This window comes from Salmo salar, chromosome ssa10 (assembly GCF_905237065.1).
Source record: "Salmo salar chromosome ssa10, Ssal_v3.1, whole genome shotgun sequence".
Classification (NCBI taxonomy): domain Eukaryota; kingdom Metazoa; phylum Chordata; class Actinopteri; order Salmoniformes; family Salmonidae; genus Salmo; species Salmo salar.
The window spans coordinates 47,766,871-47,781,293 of NC_059451.1; the positions used below are offsets into that span (position 1 = coordinate 47,766,871).

Below are 14,423 nucleotides of genomic sequence, written 5' to 3' on the forward strand. Positions count from 1 at the left end.
AAGAAAGATATAAAAAATGCTGTGTGTACGTGTGCGCGCATGTCTGTGTGTGTGTGTATGTGTTTATATTAGCGTGGTGTGTGTGTGTTCATCAGTACCATGATGGTCTCTTCGTTGTTGGACAGTACACAGCGTTGTCTCTCCAGGTCTCTCTCCTTCTCTCTGAGCAGCAGCTGTAGTCTCCGCATCTCTCCCTCCTTCTCCTCCACACAGCAGAACTTCTCATCCACCGTTCGCTGAGAGGAGGAAGCATCATTCAATAGACCAATATAATGCATCTCTATGGGAACACAGCTGTCAATCAACACCATACATGACACTGCTGTCATGCCCTGCTGTATCACGAGTAATAGATGTAATAGTTGTTCTTAGGGGTTAAACTCTGGTAGTGTATGTGTCTCACCTCCAGTGCTCTGTCCCTCTCCTTGATGCGCTCTTTCAGTCTGGAGAGGAGAGAATCCCTCTTCTCCCTGGGCCCCTGTTGCTGGTCCAACAGCTCTGAGTACTCCTGAGAGATAGGGACAGGGTTGTGTGAGGAAGGCGTGTGTGTGTGTGTGTGTGTGTGTGTGTGTGTGTGTGTGTGTGTGTGTGTGTGTGTGTGTGTGTCTGACCTGCACAAGCTGCTCTTTGCTCTGAAGCGAGGTCCTCAGCTCTCTGATGGTCTTCTCCATGTCCTCCCGCTCTCTCAGTCTCTCTCCCTCCTTTTCATTCAGCTGTTCCTTTCTCTGCTGCAGCTCTGAGCGAACTTTCTCCAGCTCCAGAATCAAGTCCTAGAGACAGGTGGCAACACACAGTCAGTCTCATACAAAAACACATGTTAACACACAAGCAAATGCACGGACCTGGTTGTGTCGGTCAGTGCTGCGTCTGTGCTCCATGGCCCCCTGCAGGTCTTGTTCCAGGCGGATCAGGGCTCTGGTCAGGTCCTCCTCCTTCCTGGTGGCCTGACACTGGGCCCTCTGGCCTGCCTGCAGCTCCAGCTGGGCCTGGAACAGAGAGCCCTGGAGGGCCAGCACCTTCCCCTGCCCTCGCACTGACTCAGCCCCAGACACCTGCACCGAGATGAGAAGGAGAGAGGAGATGAGGGGTGGGGTAGAGGGAAGGGAGAGTTCTAAACGACAGGGTTTCATTACATACAGCGTGCTGTGAGCATGGGTCTTGGAGACCATTATAACATAACCCATTGTCATTATAAAATATTGGGTGTTTTCCAGTGTAGATTACTGCATACTGTATACCACAGGAGGCTGCTGATGGGAGAACGCCTCATTGCATCAGGTGCAGATTTTATTCAGAGCATTTTAGTGTGATTTACCTGTAGTGTCTGGACCTGGTTTCTGTTGGCCAGGTCTTTGAGAGAACACAGCATGTCGTTCTGTTCCTCTATGACTCGGTACAACTCTGCTGCCTGAGAGAGACACACACAAAACACAAGTATCTTATAAGTAACCTATTGTTCATTAGTGGTGGACAGAAATACATCAAGTGTCATAGAGAATCTGTGTACTTTTTGTCAATGTCTCTTCTTGTGTGCCTCTGTATTTCTCAGTGTCTAATATTCAGAATTTTCTGTCTCTCTCACTCTCACTTTTTGAAAACTCCTCTCTCTCTCTGTCTCCATTCCTCCCTCCATCCTTCCATACCTCAGTGTCCTTGCTGTTGACAGTGTCAGTGAGGTTGAGGACGTTTCGTTCCTGTCTCCGTGCCTCCTCTCTGACCAAGAGCAGCTCACACTCCATGTCCCCCAGTCGCACCTGTAGCTTCTACACAACACAGTCACGGACACGTCAGAGTCCGGTTAAACATTATATAGAATATAACAGTTCACAAATGATGTTATCATGTTTAGAAATACTTTATAAGCAAGCCTTTCATTTAAATGCTTGATTTTGGTTTTAATTTTTTTAACATTGAATACATAATCCACCCTGTCTGCTATGGTCCAGTAATGTAAAAATTGGAAGACCTACAGAAATGTAGAGTGTCTGAGGGGGAAGTGGTACCTGGTTCCCGGCCTCGCTCTCTCTGATCTTGGCCTGTAGAGAGCGGACCTGGAGCTGGGCCTTCTGGAGCTCACTAACACAGTGTCCTGCAGCACTCTCATACTGCGACAGCTTGCCTTGCTGCTCATCTAGCAGCCTCTGAAACACACCAGAACACACACAGAGGTTCAGGTTAATACAATAGATATACAGATTGACCCACACACACACTTCCCATGCAGTCGTGTGTGAGAGTGGAAAGTGATGAGGTCAGCTAGCTCACTGCTCGATCACTTCCTGAGAAAGAAGTCCCCGTTTCCACGGCAGCGTGGTGTTTACTTCCTGTTTGTTGTTTTTCAGATGTACAGATACATCTGTACAACCACCCAGTCTGTTGGGGTTTAAAATAAATCTAAATCTAAGAAGGGCTATCTTTATGATTGTGAGGGACTATTTTGGTCTGCATGGTCTCTAATAGTCAATAATAGGAAAATAACTAAATTGTCTTTGTCATTTAATTTCCAGGATCAGCCAATCTTCCATTGGTTCTTTAGACTATCACCTGGGATATGTGTGATACAATCCGCTCCCACATGCTGTCCTGTAAACTCATTACAGGTAGGACACACACACACATACATACACACAGAGGACTCAAACTGGGCTCTAATGACTGGATGTTGTTCCATGGGCTTAGTGAATCAACAACCCAGTAAACTCCCTGAGTCACGCTTATCAACAGGCCATTATTTCACAGTATGGGTAGACTCATTCCTAGACATACACTACCGTTCAAGTTTGGGGTCACTTAGAAATGTCCTTGTTTTTAAAGAAAAGCACATTTTTTTGTCCATTAAAATAACATCAAATTGATCAGAAATACAGTGTAGACATTGTTAATGTTGTAAATTACTATTGTAGCTGGAAACAGATGATTTTTATGGAATATCAAATCAAATTTTATTTGTCACATACACATGGTTAGCAGATGTTAATGCGAGTGTAGCGAAATATCTACATAGACGTACAGAGGCCCATTATCAGCAGCCATCACTCCTGTGTTCCAATGGCACATTGTGTTAGCTAATCCAAGCTTGTCATTTTAAAAGGCTAATTGATCATTAGAAAACCCTTTTTCAATTATATTAGCACAGCTGAAAACTGTTGTCCTGATTAAAGAAGCAATAAAACTGGCCTTCTTTAGACTAGTTGAGTATCTGGAGCATCAACATTTGTGGGTTCGATTACAGGCTCAAAATGGCCAGAAACAAAGCACTTTCTTCTGAAACTCGTCAGTCTATTCTTGTTCTGAGAAATGAAGGATATTCCATGCGAGAAATTGCCAAGAAACTGAAGATCTCGTACAACACTGTGTACTACTCCCTTCACAGAACAGCGCAAAACTGTCTCTAACCAGAATAGAAAGAGGAGTGGGAGGCCCCGGTGCACAACTGAGCAACAGGACAAGTACTGAGAAACAGACACCTCACAAGTCCTGGCAGCTTCATTTAATAGTACCCACAAAACCCCAGTCTCAACATCAACAGTGAAGAGGCGACTCTGGGAGTTGCAAAGAAAAAGCCATATCTCAGACTGGCCAATAAAAATAAAAGATTAAGATGGGCAAAAGAACACAGACGCTGGACAGAGGAACTCTGCCTAGAAGGCCAGCATCCCGGAGTCACCTCTTCACTGTTGACGTTGAGACTGGTGTTGTTCATTAAAAAACAAGGACATTTCTAAGTGACCCCAAACTTTTGAACGGTAGTGTATGTCTACACTATGAGCCTGACAGACGAGGCCAGCAACTGGCTAACTATTAACATGACAAAAAGCCTGTCTAACACGAGGCATCGTTATTCATATAGCAACCGCTGCCATGGCTACGGCCATGTTGCTAGGATAGCGATGAGAGTGGTAATCAAAGGGCAGCTGTGTTCAGCTGTGTGATTGGTGGATGGCTAATGGGATGACTAAAAAAGCCAATCAAATACGGCCAAAAGCCTTGGCCTTGTTCATTCATATTAAATAATAGACATAGAAACTGCAGATAGCTGGAGAGGATCCATCTCAACTGCAATATCACAGACTATGTGGACATTCTACAAATCACCAGGGGAAAACTGTCAGAACTAAGCTCTATACAGGGCCAGGCCCATAGAAGCTGATCTGGTAGTTCCAGATCTAAGAGCCTGGGGCCGGTGGTTGCCCTGCTAGCTACCTGCTGGAAGCGGAAGGGCCCACACTGCACATAGTCATCCAGCCACTGCTCCTCCATCGCTGACAGTTCTGTCTGTAGCTCCTGCTGACTGCTGGGGGTCACCAGATCTGGGATGGCAGGGTGGGAGTAGAGCTCATAGTCTGGGGTCCTGAGGGACTGGGGGAGACCCGTCTCCAGTTTGGGTTTAACTAGGATAGGGAGCTTGCTGCCTTGAGGGGACTTTAGAGGTCTGTACTCCCAGTTCCTCACTAGACTTAGCGCCAGCTCCAGGGTCAACCCAGAGACTGACTTGTCCCTGGGGGCCTCATCCCACTGGAGGTGGGGGCCCCTCCTCTGAACCCTCCCTGGGTCCTTCTCTCCTCTCTCTCTCTCCTCTTCCACTCGGTGGGTGGCACAGGGCTGAGCCACGCCCACAGCTGTGTCCAGAGATTCAACCGACGTGCCCGGGCTGAGGGTCATCCTCTCTGGGTCCCCATCACACAGCGTCCTGTCGCTCTCTGGTTCCATGGGAGGGGACTCGGAGGGGACAGGTGTGGACTCTGACCCTGTGGAGGTCTCCTCGTCCCCCATGGTGCTGCCTGAGTACCGAGTAGAGGGTCCACAAGACGTGCTCCTCCTGCCCACCCGCCGAGGTACCTTACACACAGCCTCGTAGTCAGAATCGGCCACACGGAGAGCGGCGCATCCCCTGCACCGCCTGGAGCGATGCCCAGAGAGAGCCTCCGATCCTGTGCACTGAGGGTGATGATGCTGGGTGTGGTGCTGGGGGTCTGGGGCTGGGCTCTGCTGGTCCTCGTGGTCGGCCCAGGACTCGTACACAGAGTAGGCCAGGTCGTCCTGGAGCAGGGCACTGTACCTGGCCTCCTGCAGGGCTGAGAGGTCCACTACAGGGGAGTCACCCTCAGACCGCCCACCACCCTCTGTCTCTCCTTCCCCAGTACCCCCCAGCCGCATCCCCATCCCAGTCTGATCCCGGGCCTGGTCCTGAGTATTGTTCTTCCGGTACAGGCCTCCTATACACTGTCTAAGCCGGTCCTTCTCCTGCAGCAGCTTGTGCAGGCGCTCCAGAGACAGGGCCTCCACACGGGCGATCACTGTGTCGAAACGGTACATGCGGTCCAGCATGAAGGTACACTTGGAGCAGGCGAACTCCCCACGGCCGTCGCGGGTCAGCTCTCTGCCCAGGGCGTGGGACAGCAGCACCTGCAGGTTGAGTTTGGAGGCCGGATGGAAGATCCATCGCCGTTGGTTACCGCAGAGCTCGCGGGCACAGATCCGACACACCTCCTTCATTTTGACGTCCAACATAACAGATAATATCTGTTCTGATTGCTCAGGCAATAAATAGTATTGTACCAACAGGTTGGATATCAATAATCCATCAATAAACCAATTGATTGAAATAATTTAGCTGTGCAATGTTCATGTAGTTTTCTTCAATGTGCTGCTTTCGCAACAACTAATGGGGATCCTAATAAAATACCTAAATTAAAAAAGTTATCTTCAAAATAAACAGGCCAATATTAGCCTAATACATATACCAGTGCATTGTGCCATATTGCTGTTGGTAAAAACTCCTCGTTGTTGCATCCTCGATGAAGAACGGCATTACAGAAACGGGTATACCATCGCATTGCAGTGCTTTGAAAGGGCGCAATCATTTCTATATCAACGCGATGACTTCTATTCAATGTCATCTAAAGAATATAGACTGTAATCAAACATAGTCAATAGGGAATATAATAAGGAAGAGACGTCTTTCATTTGTGATGAGCGCAGATAAAAATCCAGTGTCATTGTCGTTGTAACAATGTCACTGTCTGCGGCAGGGGCTGCAGCACTTTCAGTTCGTCAATGATACAAAATGTAATCAACTTGATAGATACATTACATCAAACCTGCTGGTTACAGAATCAAACAAAATTTGTCAGGCTATTTTTGTTTCACTGCCGAAACGCCGATGTAATCTCATATTTTCTAACAGTGCTAATCTAAGACAACAAAATGACAGTTCCACTATCTCATCGCGGCTAATCCGACACGAACACGGAATTCACCACCCGAAACGAAAAGACGGTAGCAGAGACGTCCTTATCAAAAATACATCGTTGTCCCGTTATTTTTCGGCTCCATGATAGCAGTTCACCGGACGGTGTGATGAGGATGGAACGGGAGGTTTGGTTTCCACGGGTTTTAACGTGCATAGTTTATTAGCCGAGGTAGTCTACCGAACAGGGCGAGATGGAAACGTTGACAGAGATTCAGCCACACTGGACAACCTGGTCTCAGAGCATTTCGTATTATTCTGTACGTACATCAGAGATTCATCCATTTAGTGATACGCTACGTTTCATATGTATGTATTAATTTGTGATTCTAATTTGCATGATATGTTACAAAATTCTATTTGTTACAATATGTTACGAAAATTGCAAAATGTACAATATGTCCCCAAAACATATGATATGATATGATATGATATGTTACGATTCCAATTTGGTGTTGCTAACATTAGCTAAGTGGCTAACGGTAACATTAGTTAGCTGGATAACGTTAGCTAGGCTAAGGTTAGGAGTTAGGTTAAAGGGTTAGGATTAGGGCAAGGGTTATCTAACATGCTAAGTAGTTGCAAAGTAGCTAAAAAGTAGTAAGTACTTGCAATGTTGCTAATTAGCAAAAATTTGAAAGTTGTCCATAATGAGATTCGAACACACAACTTTTGGGTTGCTAGACGTTTGCGTTATATGCCCATTCACCCAATCTGACCTCAAGTAACCTTCTGTTTTATGTAACCATACCAAATGTAACATATACTCATTTGAGAGTCCCGGATCTACATGTACTATGTTACATCTAGTCTATGAGACCAGGCTGCACTGGAAGGTACCATTTCACTGAAACAGGGATGATAGATTCCTCCTGGGCATAAGACCTTCCTGCCTGCCTGACAGTCTAAAAACATCACATTATGTTACCATTAAACCATATATACTTTCCTCCCAAATACATTTATATTATTATTCCTTTAGATCCTCCCGCCACAATTTATAGATATTCATAAGATAGATAAGGTGGAAATTACTATAGGCCTAAAAAGTATGCCAATAGAGATAGTCAGTATCTGATTATCTGTTTTATGACAAAAGCCATATCCCATTATACCCTGGTTATTATAATGCATAATATAAATATGAAGGCATAGCCTAATATAATATAACATCTAAACAAGTTAGCTTCTGAGCTGTGCAACTGTGTGTGTGTGTGTGTGTGTGTGTGTGTGTGTGTGTGTGTGTGTGTGTGTGTGTGTGTGTGTGTGTGTGTGTGTGTGTGTGTGTGTGTGTGTGTGTGTGTGTGTGTGTGTGTGTGTGTGTCACTGTGTGCTTGAAACTTAGAATTAGGCCACCATTTCATGTTCATTTACTTGAAACGTGTCTTTCCACTCTGCTGAAGTCATAGGCTACGACGTTAGAATGAGTTCATCTGTACCCTGAGGCAGGAATTTCCCAGCAGCACCCAGGCTTATGGCCTTCACACGGAGGCCCTCACATCAGCCAAAAACAAGGAGGTATAAGGGGAAGAGAGTCCCTGCTACCTACCAATCACATAATACTGTGTGATGCACTGATGGGAGTTTAGCCTAAATCCTGCCTCTCAGAACCCCAAGGCTTTCCCGTGCAGTAAGAGCATGAATCTTCCCCACCCAGCACCCTATCTTTCATTACGAGTGTTGTTTATGTTGATGTAAAATGATCAGTCCTGATTTGTTTTCTCCAGAGGGAGCAGACCTTTGGGAACTCAAGTGTACTAACCTCTAATGTACATTTCTCACCCAAAAAGCTCAAATAAATTAATCCTGGAGACGAGACGTCATAACAGCGATCGACCCTAACGATCAACGCAATCAAAACTCTATTAATCCTAATCAGTGGGAATAACAACGTCTCTTTAGTCATTACTCCACTGTTCATTTCTCTGTAAGTGACAGAAATAAAGAGTCAAGAAAGGGTGACTAAATAAATGTCCCTTTTGGGGTGTCTCTTTTGTTGGTGTGCCATGTAAACAACCGATTCATTCCTTCCGTAATTAAAATGCACTTACGTCATGGCCTTTTAAAAGACAGAAGTGCCAGACTGTTATGTGATTGTAATTATAGCTGCCGTGAGTTAGGAGACCCAGTTTAACCTTTGAAATAAGTGTGTGTGTGTGTGTGTGTGTGTGTGTGTGTGTGTGTGTGTGTGTGTGTGTGTGTGTGTGTGTGTGTGACACATTTACATCAACATGACCCCATCTTTTTGATTAGCTGTAACACATGATGCAAGTAAACAGGAATAGAAGAATATAATACTGTAGAAGAATACATCTCAATATGAAATTCAAGTCCCATAACAACCAAACCAGACAACATTGCATAATTTTCTCACAGTGCCATGGCAACAAGCGAGATTGTATAATACAGCGTAATCATGAAACCCAGCTAGATATGCTCAATACTGTAGAGGGAGAGATTTTAATGTCGAACAATATTTCTGAGTGACCCAAATGCACCAAGCATTGTGATCCTTATGCATTTGTGTAACAGCATGTGCGTCTGTGGCACCTTAATGGGGGAGGACGGGCTCATGGTAATAACTGGAGTGGAGAGAGTGGAATTGTATCAAATACATTAAACAGATGGTTTCCAGGTGTTTGATGCCATTCCATTAGCTCCGTTCCGGACATTATTATGAGCCGTTCTCCCCTCAGTAGCATGTGTGTATATGCAATATGTCCTCTATTTTACCTTCAGTTTGCATTGGGTACCAACAGAGGGCAACCTCCGACCATTTGTCCCTGCAGGGAGCATGGAAGGGGTTGGCACGGTTCTCACATACCATTGCCTTGCTATCAAACACTGGTCTCGGCAACGCTGGCTACAGGCCTTGAATTCCATCCCTCATCTCGCAAACTTCAGTTTATCATCATTTACTGCAGCCCACTTCACCAGTGTTCCTGTCTCTGTGTGTGTGCATGTTCATACTCCAAAAGCATATGTCAAACCAATGGAACCATAACCCTTCAGATTCCCACAACAGACATAGGATCAGATGGAAGTATTTCTGCCCTACATACCTGCATCTCCTGCTGGACACAGCTGTTCTTCCGACTCATCTCACCCCGCAGCAACTGTGGACAATAAGGATGGTCATCATACTCAATCTGATGTTCCTCAGAAAAATGTGAAAACAAATATATGAATGACAGGATTGCATTGCATGACGTTCTGTGAAAAGGGTCATATTTTCTTATCAGAATATCATAGAGTTCCACTATCCTACTACATTCTAGGATTAAAAATAGACATGGAGGCACTCGTGAGTCCTGCTGCATACAATCTATAAACTCCATCTGTGATTCTCCGTATCATGGTGGTGCTGAGGTGTGTTAGTCTATAGTCTTTTGACGAGGTGTGCTAGCCTTGTGATGAGGTGTGCTAGCCTAGCCTTGTGATGAGGTGTGCTAGCCTAGCTGAGGGATGAGATGTGCTATCCTAGCGATGAGGTGTGCTAGCCTAATCTTGTGATGAGGTGTGCTAGCCTAGCATTGTGATGAAGTGTGCTAGCCTAGCTGAGCGATGAGATGTGCTATCCTAGCGATGAGGTGTGCTAGCCTTGTGATGAGGTGTGCTAGCCTAGCCTTGTGATGAGATGTGCTAGCCTAGCTGAGCGATGAGATGTGCTATCCTAGCAATGAAGTGTGCTAGCCTAATCTTGTGATGAGGTGTGCTAGCCTAGCCTTGTGATGAGGTGTGCTAGCCTAGCCTTGTGATGAGATGTGCTAGCCTAGCTGAGCGATGAGATGTGCTATCCTAGCGATGAGGTGTGCTAGCCTAATCTTGTGATGAGGTGTGCTAGCCTAGCCTTGTGATGAGGTGTGCTAGCCTAGCCTTGTGATGAGATGTGCTAGCCCAACTGAGCGATGAGATGTACTATCCTAGCGATGATGTATGCTAGCCTAGCCGAGCGATGAGGTGTGCAAGCCTTGTCTTGTGATGAGGTTTGCTAGCCTAGCCTTGTGATGAGGTGTGCTAGCCTAGCCTTGTGATGAGGTGTGCTAGCCTTGTCTTGTGATGAGGTTTGCTATCCTAGCCATGTGATGAGGTGTGCTAGCCTAGCGTGCCACGGTGGCATGAGGTGCCGGGGTTCCACTGACCTATATACAACATGCTTAGAAATACAGGACAGATATGGTAACAGTATCTCAACCAACCATCTGGGTTCAGCCATTCAGCCGTTCTTGCAATTGAGATGGGGGAGGTAAGGGGACAAGGGGGAGGAGAGGTATGGCTAAACAGTGACCCATATCTCAATAGCTAGCTGTGAGCACAGTAGATTTGGCCCTCGCGTGACCGATCAAATATCCAAACCAGTACTAGGCCCCAAATCATAATACTAAATGTCACCCGGCTTCATATTTGTGGACCGGTTAGGATTTGTGAGAAGATGTGTGTAGCATCTGTTTCTGTACTAAATACTGTTTATCATGAACTGTAAATGAATGGTGTGAGAGTGAGAGAGAGAGAAAGAACGAGAGAGAGCGAGAAAGAGCGAGAGAGAGCAAGAGAGAGAGATGAGAGAGAGATGCTGATGGGTTGTGTATACCAGATATATACAGTAGTTGTGTACTCTATGTGACCCGGTTTGATCCCACTTCAATTGTGGGTTTTTGTTTACCTCTGCATCGCTGTCTTTCTTCTGGAGGGAAGAGGAGAGGTCGTGAACTCTGACCTCCAGCTCTCCGACCCTGTGGCTCAGCAACCTCCTTTCTTCAGTCAGCTCCTCTATTACTCTGAGAGGGAGAGAGGGAGAGAGGGAGAGAGAGAGAGAGAGAGAGAGAGAGAGAGAGAGAGAGAGAGAGAGAGAGAGAGAGAGAGAGAGAGAGAGAGAGAGAGAGAGAGAGAGAGAGAGAGGTCAACAACATAAATGTTCACTATTTAAAGCACCACGGTTAGGCTGGGGCCTAGAGCGCGTATGTTTTATGATGGTTGGGCTGAAGCTCCTCATGAAGCAAGTACTGTACTGCACCACCTCTTGGACTGATATGTGATCCCATACCCCTGGTTCAGTAGAGGACAGTATGTTGGGCACGACTGGCACTGTCATTCTTATCAGTGTGTGAATGACAATGTCATTGTCAAAGTCAATGTGAATCAATGCCACTGCTAATAGGCCTACCAATGCCAACGCTAATAGGCCACTCAATGCTAATAGGCCTACCAATGCCAATGCCAATGCTAATAGGCCTACCAATGCTAATAGGCCTACCAATGCTAATAGGCCTACCAAGGCTAATAGGCTACCAATGCCAATGTCAATACTAATGTGAGTGCCAGACATTCTCAGCTGTATAATACGACCGGTAGGCAGTAGAGGAAGTCTCTTGTATTAAAGCCACACATTACTCTGAGAGAAACACCACACTGGCATGCCAGTCATGCCTCAATAACCACCTGTCTTCCATCCTCACCTCTCCTTCTCTGCCAAGGCCTCCTTCTGCAGCCAGGCTCCTAGTGACCCTCCCTCACACTCTTCCTCGTCCACCTCTTCCTCCATCTTCATCATCATCTCTCTCTCCAGGACCAGGCAGCGCTGGGACTCTTCCTCTGCTAGAGAAGCCATCTTCTCAGCCTCGGCCCGCGCTAGCTGGACCTCCTGACAACATGACAGCAGAGGAGGAGAGTGGTCATGTCAATAGTATATTAACATTTAGTTATGGAGGGTTGTTTATGACACAATGCATCAGGTTTGAGGAGGGGAGATGTGTACAGTATATTTACAATAGTATTACTGGAGCACTGTATTAGGTGTGGGAGGAGTGGATACATGCAAACAGGATTGAGGAGTGTCAGTGAAATGTAACCGCATCAGTGTGTGTATTAATGTGTGCGTGTGTACCTCCTGCAGCAGCTGGACCTTGGTTTCCAGGATTTCCTGCATGTGGCTGATCTCCTGCTGCCTCGCCTCACAGCCACGCTGCTGCTCCTCCTCATTCTGATTGGTCTGGCTCTCAGACATCGACCTGTCAGAGCACAGGTTCACAGCGATACAGCAGAAATATAAAAGACACATCGCAGAATGAAAATATCACATCCTGTACCTCTATTTACATAACATATGTTCATATAAAAATGATCCATGTTTCTGTTGATGTCTGTTGTACTGCAGAGTATGTCGTTTGTTGTAGCCTGTGTATTTTACTATTCCAACGTTTAAAATCTAACAACCAGTCTCACTGGAGAGTGATAGTGTATTATAGAATGTAATCCAGGGACTGATGCTTCCCTGCTTTCTACATCTAACAAGGCAACAGAAGAGGATTTATCTTTACTGCATTGTGGTCCTCTTATAAATCTCTTATAAATCTAATGACAATCACAGAAGAGAGAGAGCAAGAGAGACAGAGAGACGGAGAGAGAGAGAGAGAGAGAGAGAGAGAGAGAGAGACAGACAGACAGACAGACAGACAGACAGACAGACAGACAGACAGACAGACAGAGAGAGAGAGAGAGAGAGGGACAGAGACAGAGAGGGAGGGACAGAGAGAGACACAGAGAGAGACAGAGAGGGATGGAGAGAATGAGACAGAGAGAGAGAGAGAGGGAGACAGAGAGAGAGACAGAGGGAGAGAGAGAGACACAGAGAGAGAGACAGAGATAGACAGAGACAGAGAGGGAGGGAGAGACAGAGAGAAAGAGAGAGACAGAGTCAGAAAGAGAGAGACAGAGAGAGAGAGAGACAGAGAGGGAGGGGGAGAGAGAGACAGAGAGAGAGAGAGAGAGAGAGAGAGAGAGAGAGAGAGAGGGAGAGAGGGAGAGACAGAGAGAGACAGAGAGGGAGAGAGAGAGACAGAGAGGGAGAAAGAGAGAGAGGACACCCCCTGGTCTAAAGGGACTGACCCTTTTCTGTACCCATTCTCCTCCTGGGCTATAGTGTTGGAGTGATTTCACTGTGTCTTGACAAAGTACTTAATTGATTTATTAAGTCATTATTTCTCTGTATACAGTGCTGATGAATTAAAATTGGTACATAGAACTCCAATAAATGATGTTAAGTATAGAATATACCTTTTCATTAATATTACTGACAAATAATTTTCCTATGATAGAGGAAAAGTCCTGCACAAAAAAAACACCCATTACTTCTAAAAGTGCCCCTGTGACAACAATTTTGGACCCCCTTGTGGCCACCCTAAATGTGGAGTATGAAATAATTTTTAAATAACTAATTTTTGCTATCGTTCTTTTTTTACATCCGTTATTAGGGACAGTGGCAATGCAGAACACTAATTTAACCCACACATTTTCTAGAGGGACGGTTTTAGGCGGAACACAACAGTATCGTACCACATGCATCTGCATTATGTACATGGTCTTTTGCCTGCTAGTGCCTACAATGCAGTGAAGAAAACGATATGACAACAATAACGTCTAATGTAACTGGCCCCTCTAACAGTACAACTGGCCCCAGCTTGGCCCCCCCAGTTGAAATGGTCTAGAACCGCCACTGGGTGGGAGATGTGGTTCACGTGCGTCTCCCTGTAAACTACCGAATGTATGGTGGTTCAGAGAATAAGAGCACCTTCAGTGGCTTCCTGCTCTTCACCATTTAAATGATGGTCTGATATGCTCAACGGAGTTTCGGTGTGTCGATGAAAGACCACAATGTTTTCCCTCCCACCAATAAAAACATTAACCTAGTGATTTGTTCCCAGACTTATTCCTTAATGTAATTAGGTATGGAGTACTTCTATGAGAAGTTGTGTAACACTATTATTCTTGAATCTAACATTTAGTACTGTAAATAGAGAGAACAATAATCCAAAAAATACAACCATTAAGATGAATGAATTTGAATGGATTTTTAGTAAAGTAAGAATATCTGGAGTAGATAGACGATGAAGGAGGGAAGGTTCTACTTTAGAACCAACCTTATAAAGGGAGATATATGAGAGTGTATAGAGCAGTGATATTCAAAGTCAGGGTCACGGCCCCTCGTGGGGTCACAGATTATTGTATGGGACAATATATATTTTTGAGAAAGATAAATATATATTTTATTGAGTAAATATACATATTGGTTTCTTTTCATTTTAATAAGAGATTAAAATTCAATGAATTGAAGGTTATTTTCATGTAAAAATCTAAACTTACCAATTTTAAGGTTGTGGCATTAGATTTGGTGTAG

At 45.3% G+C, this 14,423-nt stretch overlaps 1 protein-coding gene across 6 annotated transcripts in view; it reads right to left on the minus strand.

The window, feature by feature from the left end:
• pde4dip (phosphodiesterase 4D interacting protein) overlaps positions 1–14,423 on the minus strand; it is a 167,514-nt gene that overhangs the window by 74,985 nt on the left and 78,106 nt on the right. For 3 of the 6 annotated variants that reach the window (XM_045687855.1, XM_045687854.1, XM_045687852.1), the window contains exons 1-8: positions 4,204–6,474; positions 2,004–2,141; positions 1,644–1,763; positions 1,316–1,408; positions 843–1,052; positions 612–770; positions 404–508; positions 99–236 (exon numbers count right to left, since the gene is read on the minus strand). In XM_045687855.1, coding sequence (XP_045543811.1) covers positions 99–236; positions 404–508; positions 612–770; positions 843–1,052; positions 1,316–1,408; positions 1,644–1,763; positions 2,004–2,141; positions 4,204–5,511 — 2,271 coding nt within the window. In that variant the 5' untranslated portion in view covers positions 5,512–6,474. Of the gene's footprint in view, positions 1–98; positions 237–403; positions 509–611; positions 771–842; positions 1,053–1,315; positions 1,409–1,643; positions 1,764–2,003; positions 2,142–4,203; positions 6,476–9,312; positions 9,367–10,913; positions 11,029–11,706; positions 11,892–12,134; positions 12,259–14,423 lie in introns of those variants that run through there. The other 3 variants (XM_045687856.1, XM_045687857.1, XM_045687853.1) reach the window with 2 other exon arrangements.